The 12,799-nt window shown below is 54.2% G+C and overlaps 1 protein-coding gene across 2 annotated transcripts in view; it reads right to left on the bottom strand.

The window, feature by feature from the left end:
• The window catches only part of ABCC1 (ATP binding cassette subfamily C member 1), a 136,577-nt gene that overhangs the window by 22,549 nt on the left and 101,229 nt on the right, over positions 1–12,799 (bottom strand). For both annotated transcript variants that reach the window (XM_039233600.1, XM_039233599.1), the window contains exons 17-19: positions 12,487–12,663; positions 10,666–10,833; positions 8,557–8,731 (exon numbers count right to left, since the gene is read on the bottom strand). In XM_039233600.1, coding sequence (XP_039089531.1) covers positions 8,557–8,731; positions 10,666–10,833; positions 12,487–12,663 — 520 coding nt within the window. The remainder of the gene's footprint in view (positions 1–8,556; positions 8,732–10,665; positions 10,834–12,486; positions 12,664–12,799) is intronic.

Genomic DNA, 12,799 nt, shown 5'->3' on the forward strand with positions numbered 1-12,799 from the left:
GGACCCTTCCTGGGTTGGGGGTGGGGAGCTCTGAGCTGGTGGTTCTCCGTCCTGGCTGTGAAGGATGCACCCACGTGGGGACGCCCCCCGCCAGGACCCGTCCCCGCGATGACTGTGGGTGGGGGGCCGGGCACCCATCCTCAGTTAGAGCACAGTCAGGAATGTAGTGTTCCCTTACTTCCCAGCTGTGTGTGCCACGGACGCAATAACCCTCTCTGAGCCTCAACTTTCACATCTGCAAAGTGGGAGTGATGGCGGCAGCTACCTTCTTAAGTGGGGGGATGTGGGAGGCCATGCACAGCATGCGGTGAGGGAAAGACACCACGGTGGTACTTAGTGTTACGCCTAAAAACAGGTTCTACAGATAATCTGGGGGCGCATCCAAGACTGGCAATCACTGCTTTATAGATTTCTTTTTAAGAACAAGCAGGATTTTCCATGCAGGCACGGACAGCGACATATGCACCCAGCACCAGAGACCCGGGCCTGGCCTTGACCGTCTCTCTCTGTGCAGGGACAGGGACACCTGAAAACACGCCCAGAGCCACCTATGCTGCGGCAGGGGCTTCAGAGAGCCCCCTCTCCCAGCTGGCCGCACACGCTGTCCTCTGCAACCCTCAGCCTCCCGCTCTGCTCCTCACTCACAGTGAGCCGCAAGATCCCGATGGGAGACTGCACGGTGGCCTCCCGTGACCCCTTTCTCAACCCAATCAGCCCACAGGTTGACACAGTGGCCGGGGCAGCTGGAAAATTCTCCCCTGAAAGGGGACGGACTGAGAGTCCTGGGGCGCAATGTGAACACGGGTCGATCCACAGCTCCGTGTGCCTTCTTTCCAAGGGCTCAGCCCTTCCGTCTTCCTACAGCCTCGGGGCCCTGCCCCAGGGCCACCCATCTAAACCCTTTCCCCGTGACTCTGAACCATCCGTGACCCCCTGAGGACTAAAGACAGCTCCGGGTGATCCGTCCTAAAGGAATGGGATTCCCGGGGTTCCTATTTCCTGAGTCTTGCTTGTTTGGTTTGGCCTTGGATATCTGAGCTACCTGGCTCTCTTCCAGGAAGCACCCTTGCTCCAGGGGCTGGAGTCGGCTTCTGTGGCTCATGGAAGAGCCTGTCTCTGCACCCTAAGACATACCGCTGTTTAAGGAAGGTAGGAGCGACGGGTCCACTCCAGCAGCTGGTTGATGCCCTCACCTCGCAGAGGGGGTCAGGGCAGCCGCCCCCGCTGCAACTCTGCAGACAGACATCTCTCCTCTGGGGACCCACAGACACCTGCAGTTACTCCGTCAGGCACACATCGCCGTGCCCCACCTTGGGCTGCCTAGGTCTTGACCATGCCCAGCAAGCAAGGGTGGGGTCGTAATAACCACACTGTTGCCATTCGCTGTCCATCCACTGCATGCCCAGCATTTTGTAGACAAGACCTCCTTCCGGACACATTCATATCATGGTCATCTGACCTACAGGACAGGTCACCGCGCTGATGAGCAGGAGACCTGGGCATTCAGACCACATCCCCAAGGGCCCACCAGAAAGCCTGGCACATAGTGGCGGCTCAATAAATGTCTACAGACAGTCGGAGGGCCTCTCTCCAAGCACGCAGCAAGAGGACCAGCCCATCTGCAGCCTCTTCACGTGAGCACGGCCACGTCTAACCCAGCTGCCACCGACCCTCCTCCTCCTCATCCACCACTCTGGCACCTGAGAATTCCCAAGATCCAGGAGGGTGTTAAGAACCAAAGCAAAACTCCTTTCCTAAACTACCCCATTTAAGTGCCCGGAGTGGGGGCGCCTGGGTGGCTGAGTCAGTTCAAAGTCTGACTCCTGATTTCAGCTCAGGTCATAATCCCTGGGTCATGGGATCGAGCCCCACACTGGGCTCTGCACTGAGCATGGAGCCTGCTTAAGATTCTCCCTATTTGCCCCTTGTGCTCTAAATAAAATAATCATAATAATCATAATAAAAGCCCAGAGGGGATGGCTGGATGCTTTCTCCTAAGGGTGAGGGGCAAGATGTCCAAAGGACTGGCTGCATCTGTGCCTCAGTTTCCCCATCCCACGTGTCCTGGGTAGATCCCTGACAAGCACACTGCACGGGGCCAGGCCTTTCTCTGAAAGTTATAACCATGTCAAACATAAAAAGATCTAGAAAAATGCAAGCCAACCCTCTGTCCACGCTGGTCCCAGTATAACAGCGGGGGGGGGCGGGGCAGGGCGGGTGGGGCAGCTGGGGATCGCACAGGACTCAGCTCTAGCCCACAGCCCTCAGTTCCTCGAGGACGGATGCTGCTCACAACAGGTCTGGGCCACGAGGAACCTTACTCTGAGACAGCTGCTCATGGAGCCAAGAAAAGGGGAAGAGCAGGTGACTTGGCTCAGATCTTGGCCCCTCCCAGCATCCCCAGGCTCACCTCCATCACTGAGGTTAGCACCACCATGTGCTTGATTATTTGGTCTTTGTCTCCACCATCAGACTCTGTTTTTGCTCTTGAAAACAGAGAGCAAGTCTCATCCACTGCTCTATTCCCATCACCTGGCACATCAGATGGCCACGCAGAGTTACACAGGATGTGCACTGCACAATCCAAGAGCCACCATTCCACACAGTGGCTCAAGTACCAGGTATCCCCATGTGCTCTGTCACCAGACATCACAAGTGCTCTGTATACATCTGATATGCAGGTGGACAGATTAGTAAAACAATGGCCAAGTGAAGCAGAGCTGACCTTCCAGTGCCAGAATGGGCACCCCACTGGCTCCCATGGTGCCATCCCATATCCCACACCAACAAAGCTGGTTTCTATTTTTTAAAAATTTTTAATGTTTTTTTTTATTTTTGAGAGACAGAGAGTCAGAGCATGAGTGGGGGAGGGGCAGAGAGAGAGGGAGATACAGAATCCGAACCAGGCTCCAGACTCTGAGCTGTCAGTACAGAACCCGACATGGGGCTCGAACTGATGAACTGTGAGATCATGACCTGTGCGGAAGTCAGACACTCAACAGACTAAGCCACCCATGCCCCGCAAAGCTGGTTTCCAAACCAACTCTAGAGAAATGGGTAAAATCAGTGCATATTTTCATCTAATCTGGGATCTTTATACATCTGTGTTAATGTCCAAAGCTTACGTAGGATGTGACTTAAATAATCAAGGTACAATGCATCCATTTTGCTCACTTAACATGTTATACTGAGCATCTACTCTGTGCCATGCTCTGTTTCCAGTCCTGGGGACACAGAAGTGACCAGAAAGCCCTCATGGAGCTTAAATTCCAAGGGGGTGGGGGGAGAGAGAGAGAGAGAGAAAGAGAGAGAGAAAATACACAAAGTAATACATGCAGATTTAGCTGTCAGGCAGTGGTTAGTGCTATGAAGAAAAATACAGCAGAGAAAGGGGAAAATGAAGGGGGGGGGGTGCTGTAAAATAATAAGGATTTTTTTTAAGCAAAGGCACCAAGCTTCTAGTCCAATAAATGTGTCTCCAGGGCCTCCAGATGCCTGGGAAAGGGCTGCTGTGCTGACAAGCCCGGCTTCGGACCTGCCCCTGAACTCCTAAGTGCTGCTGCCTGGGCTCAGTGTCCAGCCAGCCACTGGCCCTCAAAACCAGCACCTCAGAGCTCCGTTGTTTATTCTCAAGAAAGTTCTGGAACTCTGCTTGGGCACTGGCCAGCAGGCAAACCTCCCTCAAGGGAAGAATCCAAGTCACTGCTTTATAGTCAACGCTTCGTTTTTGACCAAAAACGGAATTGACCAGCTGCATCGCCCAGCCGGATCCACCCTCCTGGGCCCAGAAAGTTCTTCGTACTCAGGACGAAGAAATACTGCTACTGAGGACAGCCTGAAGGAATGTGCCGTCTGGACGCCAGGCTCTCCAGCAGCTGTTTGGTGTTTATGGGAGACTTTTGCAATATGGGGAGGTGCTCCTGACCCGCCATTAAGAAAAGAAAGAAAGAAAGGAGAGCTGATGGCTGAGTGCACAATAGGGCACAACTCCGCTCGGGAGGAGGGCCGGGGCAAGACACACACAGAAGACCCTCCGGCGGGTGGGTGAGGGGATGGGCATTCCTTTCCCTGGTTCTCCGTGTTTCTCTGCAGCTTCCAACTGTCTAAAATGAGCACATATTGATTCTCTATAGTAAAACAAAAAACAAAAAACAAAACTGTCAGCAAAAATCTGAAAAATGGAAAAAATCAGACATGAGGTTGTGAAGGATGCATTCTGAAAAGTGGGCACATTGCTGGGATAAAGGTTTCTGCCAAGACGACAGGGAAGAAGGAGGCAGCATGGAGTCGGAGCACAGCAGGGTCCTCAGCCTCAGGACAGCTGGCAAACGATGCTCCATTTTCAGGGGGGTGGGGGGTGCTGTGCATTGTAGGACACTTAGCAGCGTTTCTGGTCTCTACCCTCTATGTTAGCACTGTCCTCCTCCATTCCAGCTGTCACAACCAAAACTGTCTACAGACATCGCCAAGTGTCCCGCGAGGCATAGATGCTCCTCCACTAAAAACCAACATTCTAGATTTTAGGTTCCTAATAAAGAAACCAGAGTGCACAGAAATGTTCTTCACCTTCCAGGTACAAAGGTTAATGAGTCAATTTGTAAGTCTCTTTGCCAAAGAAAGGAAAGGGGAGGGGAGGGGAGGGAAGGGAAGGAAAGGAAAGAGGAGAGGAGAAGAAGAAAAAGAAGGAAGAAAATTTGTAGGTTTCCTGCAAATCTGTGTGATAAACACCCCCCCAAGACTGGTCAGTATCCCTTCTTCCTAAGCCTAGTTCCTGTCACCTCTACTCTCCCCTACCCACCTCCCCGCCCCGGGAAAGAATCCCCCAAACCAACTACTCTCCCCCTTCAGCCTGGGTGTTCTAAAAAAGACCTGATTATCCAACAAGGAAAAAAAAAGTTTCCCTTTAGGGGAAGCCAGAAATGTGGCTCAAACAAATCCAAGGTCGTGGGTTCCTGGAGGGTGGCTCCAGCCGCACAAGACGGGACCCTGATGCCAAGCTGTGTCTCCGGGGACCCCTTCAAGAGAGATAGAAAGTGGAGACACTGCCCGGTCCGGGTTCAGACCCCCGCGGCTGAGGGCTTCTGCGGGGAAGCTACTCGGCTGAATTAGGAAAATGACCCCACAGCTGTGAAGGGCAGCAGGTGGCATTTTCACTGCCAAATGACGTGCTGATGTGGCCAAAGGAGAAAAGAAAAAAAAAATTAAGCTAGCAGTATTCTCTGTTTTGCATCAAATGCTCTGAATCCATTGGCAGTGGTGGAGGAAGGGAAGTGAAAACCCATCTGTGGTCAGCAGCGTTTAAGGACGCTCCTTGTGCACCTGGACAGAAAGGAGGGAGACCTCGTTCTGGGGAATCGATTCAGTTAAAGGCATACGTGTCACCTGAGAAAGCATCCAGGGTTATGTTCACCTAAAGCGAGAGGGGCTTGAGACACACAGGGGTCGAGAGGTTGCCTCACCCAGCACGTGCAACCCTGCAGCAGGAGGGAAGCAGGCTAGACTTACGGCAGAACTTTCTGACCACAAGAGCACAGACACGTAGAAACTCATGCCCAGCAGGAACGACAAGCTGCGGGAATTTCTTGCCTCACACTGGCAAAAGGAAATACTTTTTTTTTTTTTTTTTTTAAATTTATTTCTCTCTCTCTTTTTTTTTTTTTTTAAATGTTTTATTTATTTCTAGGAGAGAGAGAGAGAGAGAGAGCATGAGCAGGGGAGGGTCAGAGAGAGAGGGAGTCACAGACTGAAACAGGCTCCAGGCTCTGAGCTGGCAGTCAGCACAGAGCCCGACGCGGGGCTCGAACCCACGAACCGCGAGATCATGACCTAAGCGAAAGTCGGACGCTTAACCGACTAAGCCACCCAGGCGCCCCAAAAGGAAATACTTTTAACGCCAAGAGGGTTCATAGCAGCACAATTCTAACAGCTGAAACATGGAAACAACTTGAACCGTCATGGACAGATGAGCGAATAAACACAATGCGGTGTGTCTTACCCAGCCATGGAAAGACATGAAGCAGACATGGGCTGCCACACGGGTGAGCCACGGAAACGTCACACGAAGTGACACAAGCCAACTCACAAAGCACCCCAGCCTAGAATTCCATTTACATGAAATGGCCAGAACGGTGACTGCTAACAGCGACAAGATCTTCTGGACGGGTGGCTGGAACGTTCTCAAGTTGGTTTTGGCGATGGCTGCCCCACTCTGAGCACTGTGAAATCACTAGACGGTACGCTTTAAATGGATCATACGTTGTGCGACTTACATCTCATGAAACCATGGCAAACCCCTGGGCCCCCGCGGCACCCTCTGAATGCAGAGGCCCGGGTAAGCCCCGCCCCCCGGCAGACACACAGAGCACTGGCGCCGGGAGAGGCTGGATGCGAGGTCTCACGCTGCCAGCCGACGCCGTGCGTCCTTGGGCAGGTTGCCCCCCCTCTCTGACATGCACTGGACTCGCGCTGCATCGAGACCAAAGCCCGAGCTCCTCACCCTGGAGGCGCATCTCCCACCACCGCCCCCTCGCCCACCCTGGTCTGGCCACACCGGCCTCCTTTCTGTTCCCTCAACAACTGACCTCGCGCCAGGCCCGAGGCCTGTGCACTTGCTGTTCCCTGCGTCACAACGCTGTTGCCCATGTTTTCTCCTTGCTGGCAACTTTCCTGGCCACCGTCCCCTCCTCAGAAAGGGCATCTCCGGCCGCCCTGCTCATCACTCCCCAGCTCATCGTCCTGCATGTGAGTTTCTTCGTCACAGCACTTAACGCTCTGTGTGACCTTTGCTTCTTGATCTGTGCTTTGCCCTTTCCTCCCAACAGACCCTGAGCTCCATGGGGGTGGGGGTCTGTCCAGACGGCATTCACTTCTGCCCTTCCAGAACCTGGAGCAGAACTGTTCTAGGAATTCATGTACTGAACTTCCAGCCCCAGGACCCCTGACTGTGACTGTATTTGGAGACAGGTTAGTGCAAGTGTAAGGAGTTTCGATGAGGTCATTAGGGCAGACCCTGAGCCCATATAACTGGGGTCATTATAAAAGGGGAAACTAGACAGAAACACACAAGGGACGCTGTGTGAAGACGGAGGCAGATATTGGGGTGATGCATCTACAGACCCATGGGCAGGCGTGGAACAGCCTCTCCCTCGGAGCCTCAGAAAGTCAGTCCTGCTAACACTTCGGTCTCTGGCTTCCCGTCTCCCAAACTGTGAGAGATTCAATTTCTGCTGCTTAAGCCACTCAGCCTGTAGCGCTTTGTCAAGGCAGCCCTAGGGACTTAATACAAGCACTCAACATGTAGTAGATGCTTAATAAAAGTCTGAATGACTACATCGATGAAGAGTAAACAGCTCTTTCCTAGGGACCAGCCCCATTCACAGCTACAGAAACCCGGTGGTCCCTGACAGATTAGGGACAGGTTTCCCCAGACCTCAGTTTCCCCATCAGTGAACTGGGAATAACAATTCTGCTCCCTCGTGAGTCATCGGAAGGGGTCAGTGAGGGGCTCCGGCACAGAATAGGGGTCCCAGGAAACACTCAGCAAGCCGGGCGTCCCAGCTCCTAGAATAAAAGCGCCCGTGCAAATGCCCAACGAGGCAGTCCTGCAGCCCCGCCCCGGTGGACAGTCCGTCCGAGGCCTCCCTGGGGGAGAAGGTACATAAGGAGCGTGCCCTGGAGGCTCGGGGAGCCTGTAATTAGCTCCTGGAGATAGGAGACCGGGGCCAGAAGAGCGATCTCTCTTTTCTTCATTCTTCTTAGCGATGGCTGAAAGCCAAGTAGCAAAGGTGTCAGATGACCTCTCCCCTCTCTGTCGAGTCAGAACTCCAAGGAGAGGGGAGGCGAGGGGCCTGAGATGCCAGTCCGACGGATGAGACACAGGGTGGCCCAAAGGTTGCAAACCCATCCCCTGAATTTGAAGCCGACTGAGAGGAGAGAACGGATTCTTAGAAGTCTCCCCACAGAAGTCTTCAAGTAAGGACACGGTGAGGTCCCAGCTTTTGGAACCCAGGCCTGAGAGGGCACACCGGTGCGGCACCTGGGAAGGGCAGCGCCACATGACCTGGCAGGTGCCAAAGGCATGGGGTTAAACGACGGGCACTCTTCCCAGCGCGGGTAATGACGGCAGCTGTCATGGGCCAAATGCCCTGTGCCAGGCACCCCGCCCCGGGCTCCCTGGAATTCAGCTGTGAAGTCTCCACCAAGTGCCAGAAGCTTGTTCTGTTATTATCAGCGGGGAAACTGAGGCTCAGACGGGCTTGGGGGACCCCAGTAAGAGGGGCAGCGGGATGCAAACCCGGGTCTTGCCGACTGCCACGACCTGCATCTATTCCGGATTACGCGTCACCGCTTCCCCCAGCCTCTTGAGGGCCCTGTCACGTGCCCACAAAAACACTGAAGGTCGGCCCAAAGCCACGTCGCAGCAGAGAATCAGGACTTGGGCTGGGACTCCCTCTCAGCTCAGCCCGGAAACGGGGGGCTCCTGAAGGGGCTGGCCCAGGGCCGACCGGCCGCACGGAGGGGCGTGGGGCGGCCTGCGGGAGGCAGCGGGGGCCGTACCGTCATCCGGATCCTGCTCCGCGCTGGCGTACGTGCGCAGGAACTCGGCGAAAGCCCCGTCCCGGGCCAGCAGCTCCTGGTAGGAGCCCATCTCCGAGATCTTGCCTCCGGTCATGACGATGATGACATCCACCTGCGGCAGGTAGCTGATGCCGTGCGTGACCAGGAGCCGCGTCTGCGGGCAGAGCGGGGACGGCGAGTCAGCGCCCCGGGCACGGGCGCGATTCCCTACGCCTCGCTGGCCAAACGCACATCTGAGTGCCGGGGACGCCCCAGTCTGTGGGTGCCTCCCCCCAACACGCACCTGCCAGGAGCTGGGGGCCCGCAGGGAGGGACGCAGACCCCAGCCCCACTTCTGGGTGGGGGAGAAAGGACCAGTACAAGTATAACACGGCGTGTGCTGGAGGGGACGAGGCCGAGGGTGGGAAGCTGCCACTTTAACAAGGGTGACGGACGGGGAAGCCTATTTGTGAAGAGAAATCTCAAGGATGAGCAGGAGGCAGGACAGGGCAGCGCGGCACCATGCATGTGTGCGTGAATAAAAAAGTGACACAGATACAAAACAATCTGTGTGCAAGGGCTTCGTCTTTTTTTTTTTAAGTAATCCGCCATCTCCAAAAAAACACTGCAAAATTTGTACGTCTGTCTATATTTTATCCAGTTGAGTCCAAGTTTGGAAGCACGTTCATCAAATGACACGAGTTGGCAAACTTTTTCTTAAAGGGCCAAATGGTAAATACTTTAGGCTTTATGCCTCCCTCGGTTACTATAGCAACCAGCGGTTGCGTTGCCACAGCGTCACGGAGATCGTACATAAGATGGAAAAAGATAGTCCATGTCCCAATAAATGTATGTCTATATGATATGTGTATATAAATACACAGATGCTAATATTTAAACTCAATGCAATTTTCATGTCACAAAATACTTTTTTCTCCAGATTTTTCCAACCACTTAAGAATGTAAAGACCATTCAAGGCTCCAGGGTGGTACAGAGCCAGGCAGCAAGCAGCCTGCTGGCCCTTGCTCTCAAGATAGGCCCTCAAGTGCAGGAGGAGGGATGGCTTGCTTTTTTTTTTTTTTTTTTTTTTTTTTTTGCTTTACGTACACACTCTTACACTCTGAGCTTTAGATTTTTGACAACAAAACTTTTCAGCCAAGAATCACACTGATGCAGAATTTGTGTGGTATGCACGGATGCTCACCACAGCTTAAGTGGCACGGACGCCCACCACGTATACGCATGACATAACGTAGGAAAAAACTTTTGAAGACTTGAAATAAAAAATCTGCATGAGGTGGGGTTGTGGAAAACTGCTTTTTTTTTCTTTCTTTGTTGTATTTTTCTGAATCTCCTCTATTTTCCCCCTGGACATGTGTTACTTCTTCAGAGGAAAAAAAACACAGAAAAGCAGTACTTCCTCCCAAAAATCCTATAACTCCCCTAAAAACGATGATGATACTACTACTACTAAAGGGAAGATGCTGCATTTCCTGCCTTGTTCAGATGCTAAAGGCACTTTTCTTGCTCCAAACCTCTGTCCTCGGCCTGCAGCCACCTGAGCAGGGAAGGGAGAGGTGCCTCATCAGTCAGAGGGGGCAGGGTTTCCCTCTGCGAAGCCACGCGTTATTAAATTGGGAAGAGTAGCCTCCTTTGGCCACGTGGAGGCACGGACTTCAAGTCAGTGACAAGGACGTCTCCCTAGAAGGACGAGAGCAAGAAAGCTGTCCCAGGAAGTCATCCAAGGGAAGCACTAGAAATGTGTTCTCAAGTCCAATTAAAAAGCGGGGAGGGGATGCCTGGGTGGCTCAGTTGGTTGAGCATCCGACTTTGGCTCAGGTCATGATCTCACAGTTTCTGAGCTTGGGCCCCGCATCAGACTCCGTGCTGATGGCTGGGAGCCTGGATCCTGCTTCCGATTCTGTGTCTCCCTCTCCCTCTGCCCCTCCCTGACTCATCTTCTGTCTCTCTCTCAAAAATAAACATTAAAATAATAATAATAATAAAATAATCCTGGAGAGTGGGATGTGATGAATTCCCAGAGGGGGCACATTCTGACTGAGTCGACACGCGAGGAGGCCAGACAGCCCTGCCCCTTCGGCAGCTACCTTGTTCTTCAGCATCCCCTTGGGGCCAATCACATTTTCAAATATGTGTTTTCCCACGTGGGCGTCCACAGCTGACAGGGGATCGTCGAAGAGGTAGATGTCAGAGTCACAGTATACGGCCCGGGCCAGGCTCACACGCTGCTTCTGGCCCCCGGACAGGTTCACACCCTGGGGAGAGACAGAGCACAAGGGCACGTTTCCTAGGGAGCCGTGCAACCTGCGGGGGCAGGGAGGAGCCTGCTCAGGAGGCAGCAGGCCAGGCTGGCGGCCCCGGAGCAGCACTGCCTCCTACCGTCTGGCAGGAAGCAGAGGCAGGAGACTGCATCTGCACGGACGGGGCTCAAGGCCGACCGTGGAGTCCAGCCTCAACCCTAAAATAGGCATAAGGGAAACCGGAGCCGCTGTGAGCCCGAGCGGACACCTGGCACAGAGCAGGCATTCAGCAAGGGGTGGCTCGCAGCCCCAAACCACAGGGGCGACAACGAAGGCTCCTGACCTTGGAGTCTAACAAGGCTCCAGCTGACGCAGCAATGATCTTACTGCTACCGCCGCGGCTGCTTTAGTTAACAGCTGACGCTTTGGCGAGCTGGCTGTGACCTCTCGCTCACTGTGAAACCACAGAGGGCCAAGGTGGGCTGGACTCTGGGGGTGCCGCCATCCACCCCTACTCACCAGCAGGAAGGGCACCGATTCCTCATTCGCATCAGGGCACAACGAGGAGCACACAGCAGCAGTCACAGCTGTCCCTCGGCCTGCAGACCACCCACTGTCACTTCCACATGTGGCTGGGGAGCCCGAGGGGACGCCCGCCGGGTTAACGGGGCCCAGTCTCTCGTGAGAGGTGCCTGCCCTCCCTAGGCACCCAGTGGGGGTCCTGGCAGCCAGGTTCTTTCAGACGGCCGCTCTGGCCACACTCTTCGGCCCGGGGCAGACGCCAGACGCAGCCATATACTCTCACTCTAGACTTGGGTGCTGGCAGCCAGACAGGGAGAATGAGGAGTCTCCACGTGGCAGGAAGAGACACGTGTGTTAAAACAACTAACTCAGGGCCACCTGGGTGGCTCAGGTCGGTTGAGCGTCCAACTTTGGCTCAGGTGGTTTGTGAGTTCGAGCCCCACGTCGGGCCCTGTGCTGACAGCTCAGAGCCTGGAGTCTGCTTCAGGTTCTGTGTCTCCCTCTGTCCTTCCCACATTCGCATTCTCTCTCAAAAAATAAACATCAGTGGGAAGGCCCTTGGGCAAGTCACTCAGCCCCCCATGCCTCCCCTTCCTCAACCACAAAGCAAATGACAGTCAATCCCACTGCCTGGGCTTGCTGTGAGGACAAAATACAAGTAAAATGTCTATCACGTAGCTGGTGCACAGTAAATGCCCAACAACATTGACTACCATATTATTTTTATGATTATCGTTGCTCTGGAAGGGATCGTGGACATTTGAATCACTGGCACCCCTCTTCCCTGTAGAGCACCGTCACGTGACTCTGCAGTCACATGACTGCAAAGGTCAAGGGCACTTCCTGCTCTCTTATCTTTCAGTTCAACCAAGTGAAAAGGACAATATGCGTTAAGGGACACCTTGGGTTTTAGTTTGTCTCTTGGGCAGTCTGCTGTCACCATGAGAAGGGCGCCCCCAGTAGAGCTACCACCCCTTCAGCGAAGCCGCAGCAAGGAGCCATGTGGGGCAGACCCTGGGCGTGGGGCTGAGCTGCCCGGATGAGCCCAGTGTGGGCCCGCCAACCGCGGTCAGAAGGGAGAGTAAGCGTTCAGCCCCAGCCCCTGTGACTTAGCGGCTGACCCCTCCCGGGGCCACACCGACTGACCTTCTCTCCAATCTCCGTCCGGTCCCCACTGGGCAAGATTGCGAGGTCTGGGAGGAGGGCACAGGCTTCGATCACAGCCTTATAATACCGCTCCTGCAGCGGGCGTCCGAAAAGGATGTTTTCTTGGAGAGAATCATTCTGAATCCAGGCCTGCTGGGGGACGTAGGCCACTGAGCCCTAGGCGGCAAAAACAGAGGGCAGAGAGACAGACAGACTTGGTTAATGAGGTGGAGCGGGCCCTCTACTCCCCGGGGGGACTCTACTTCCCGAGATGCTTTTATCACACCCGTTGTTTTGGCAAGGGGGAAACTGA

This window comes from Hyaena hyaena, unplaced genomic scaffold, assembly GCF_003009895.1.
Source record: "Hyaena hyaena isolate Hyena2069 unplaced genomic scaffold, ASM300989v1 scaffold_76, whole genome shotgun sequence".
Lineage (NCBI taxonomy): Eukaryota > Metazoa > Chordata > Mammalia > Carnivora > Hyaenidae > Hyaena > Hyaena hyaena.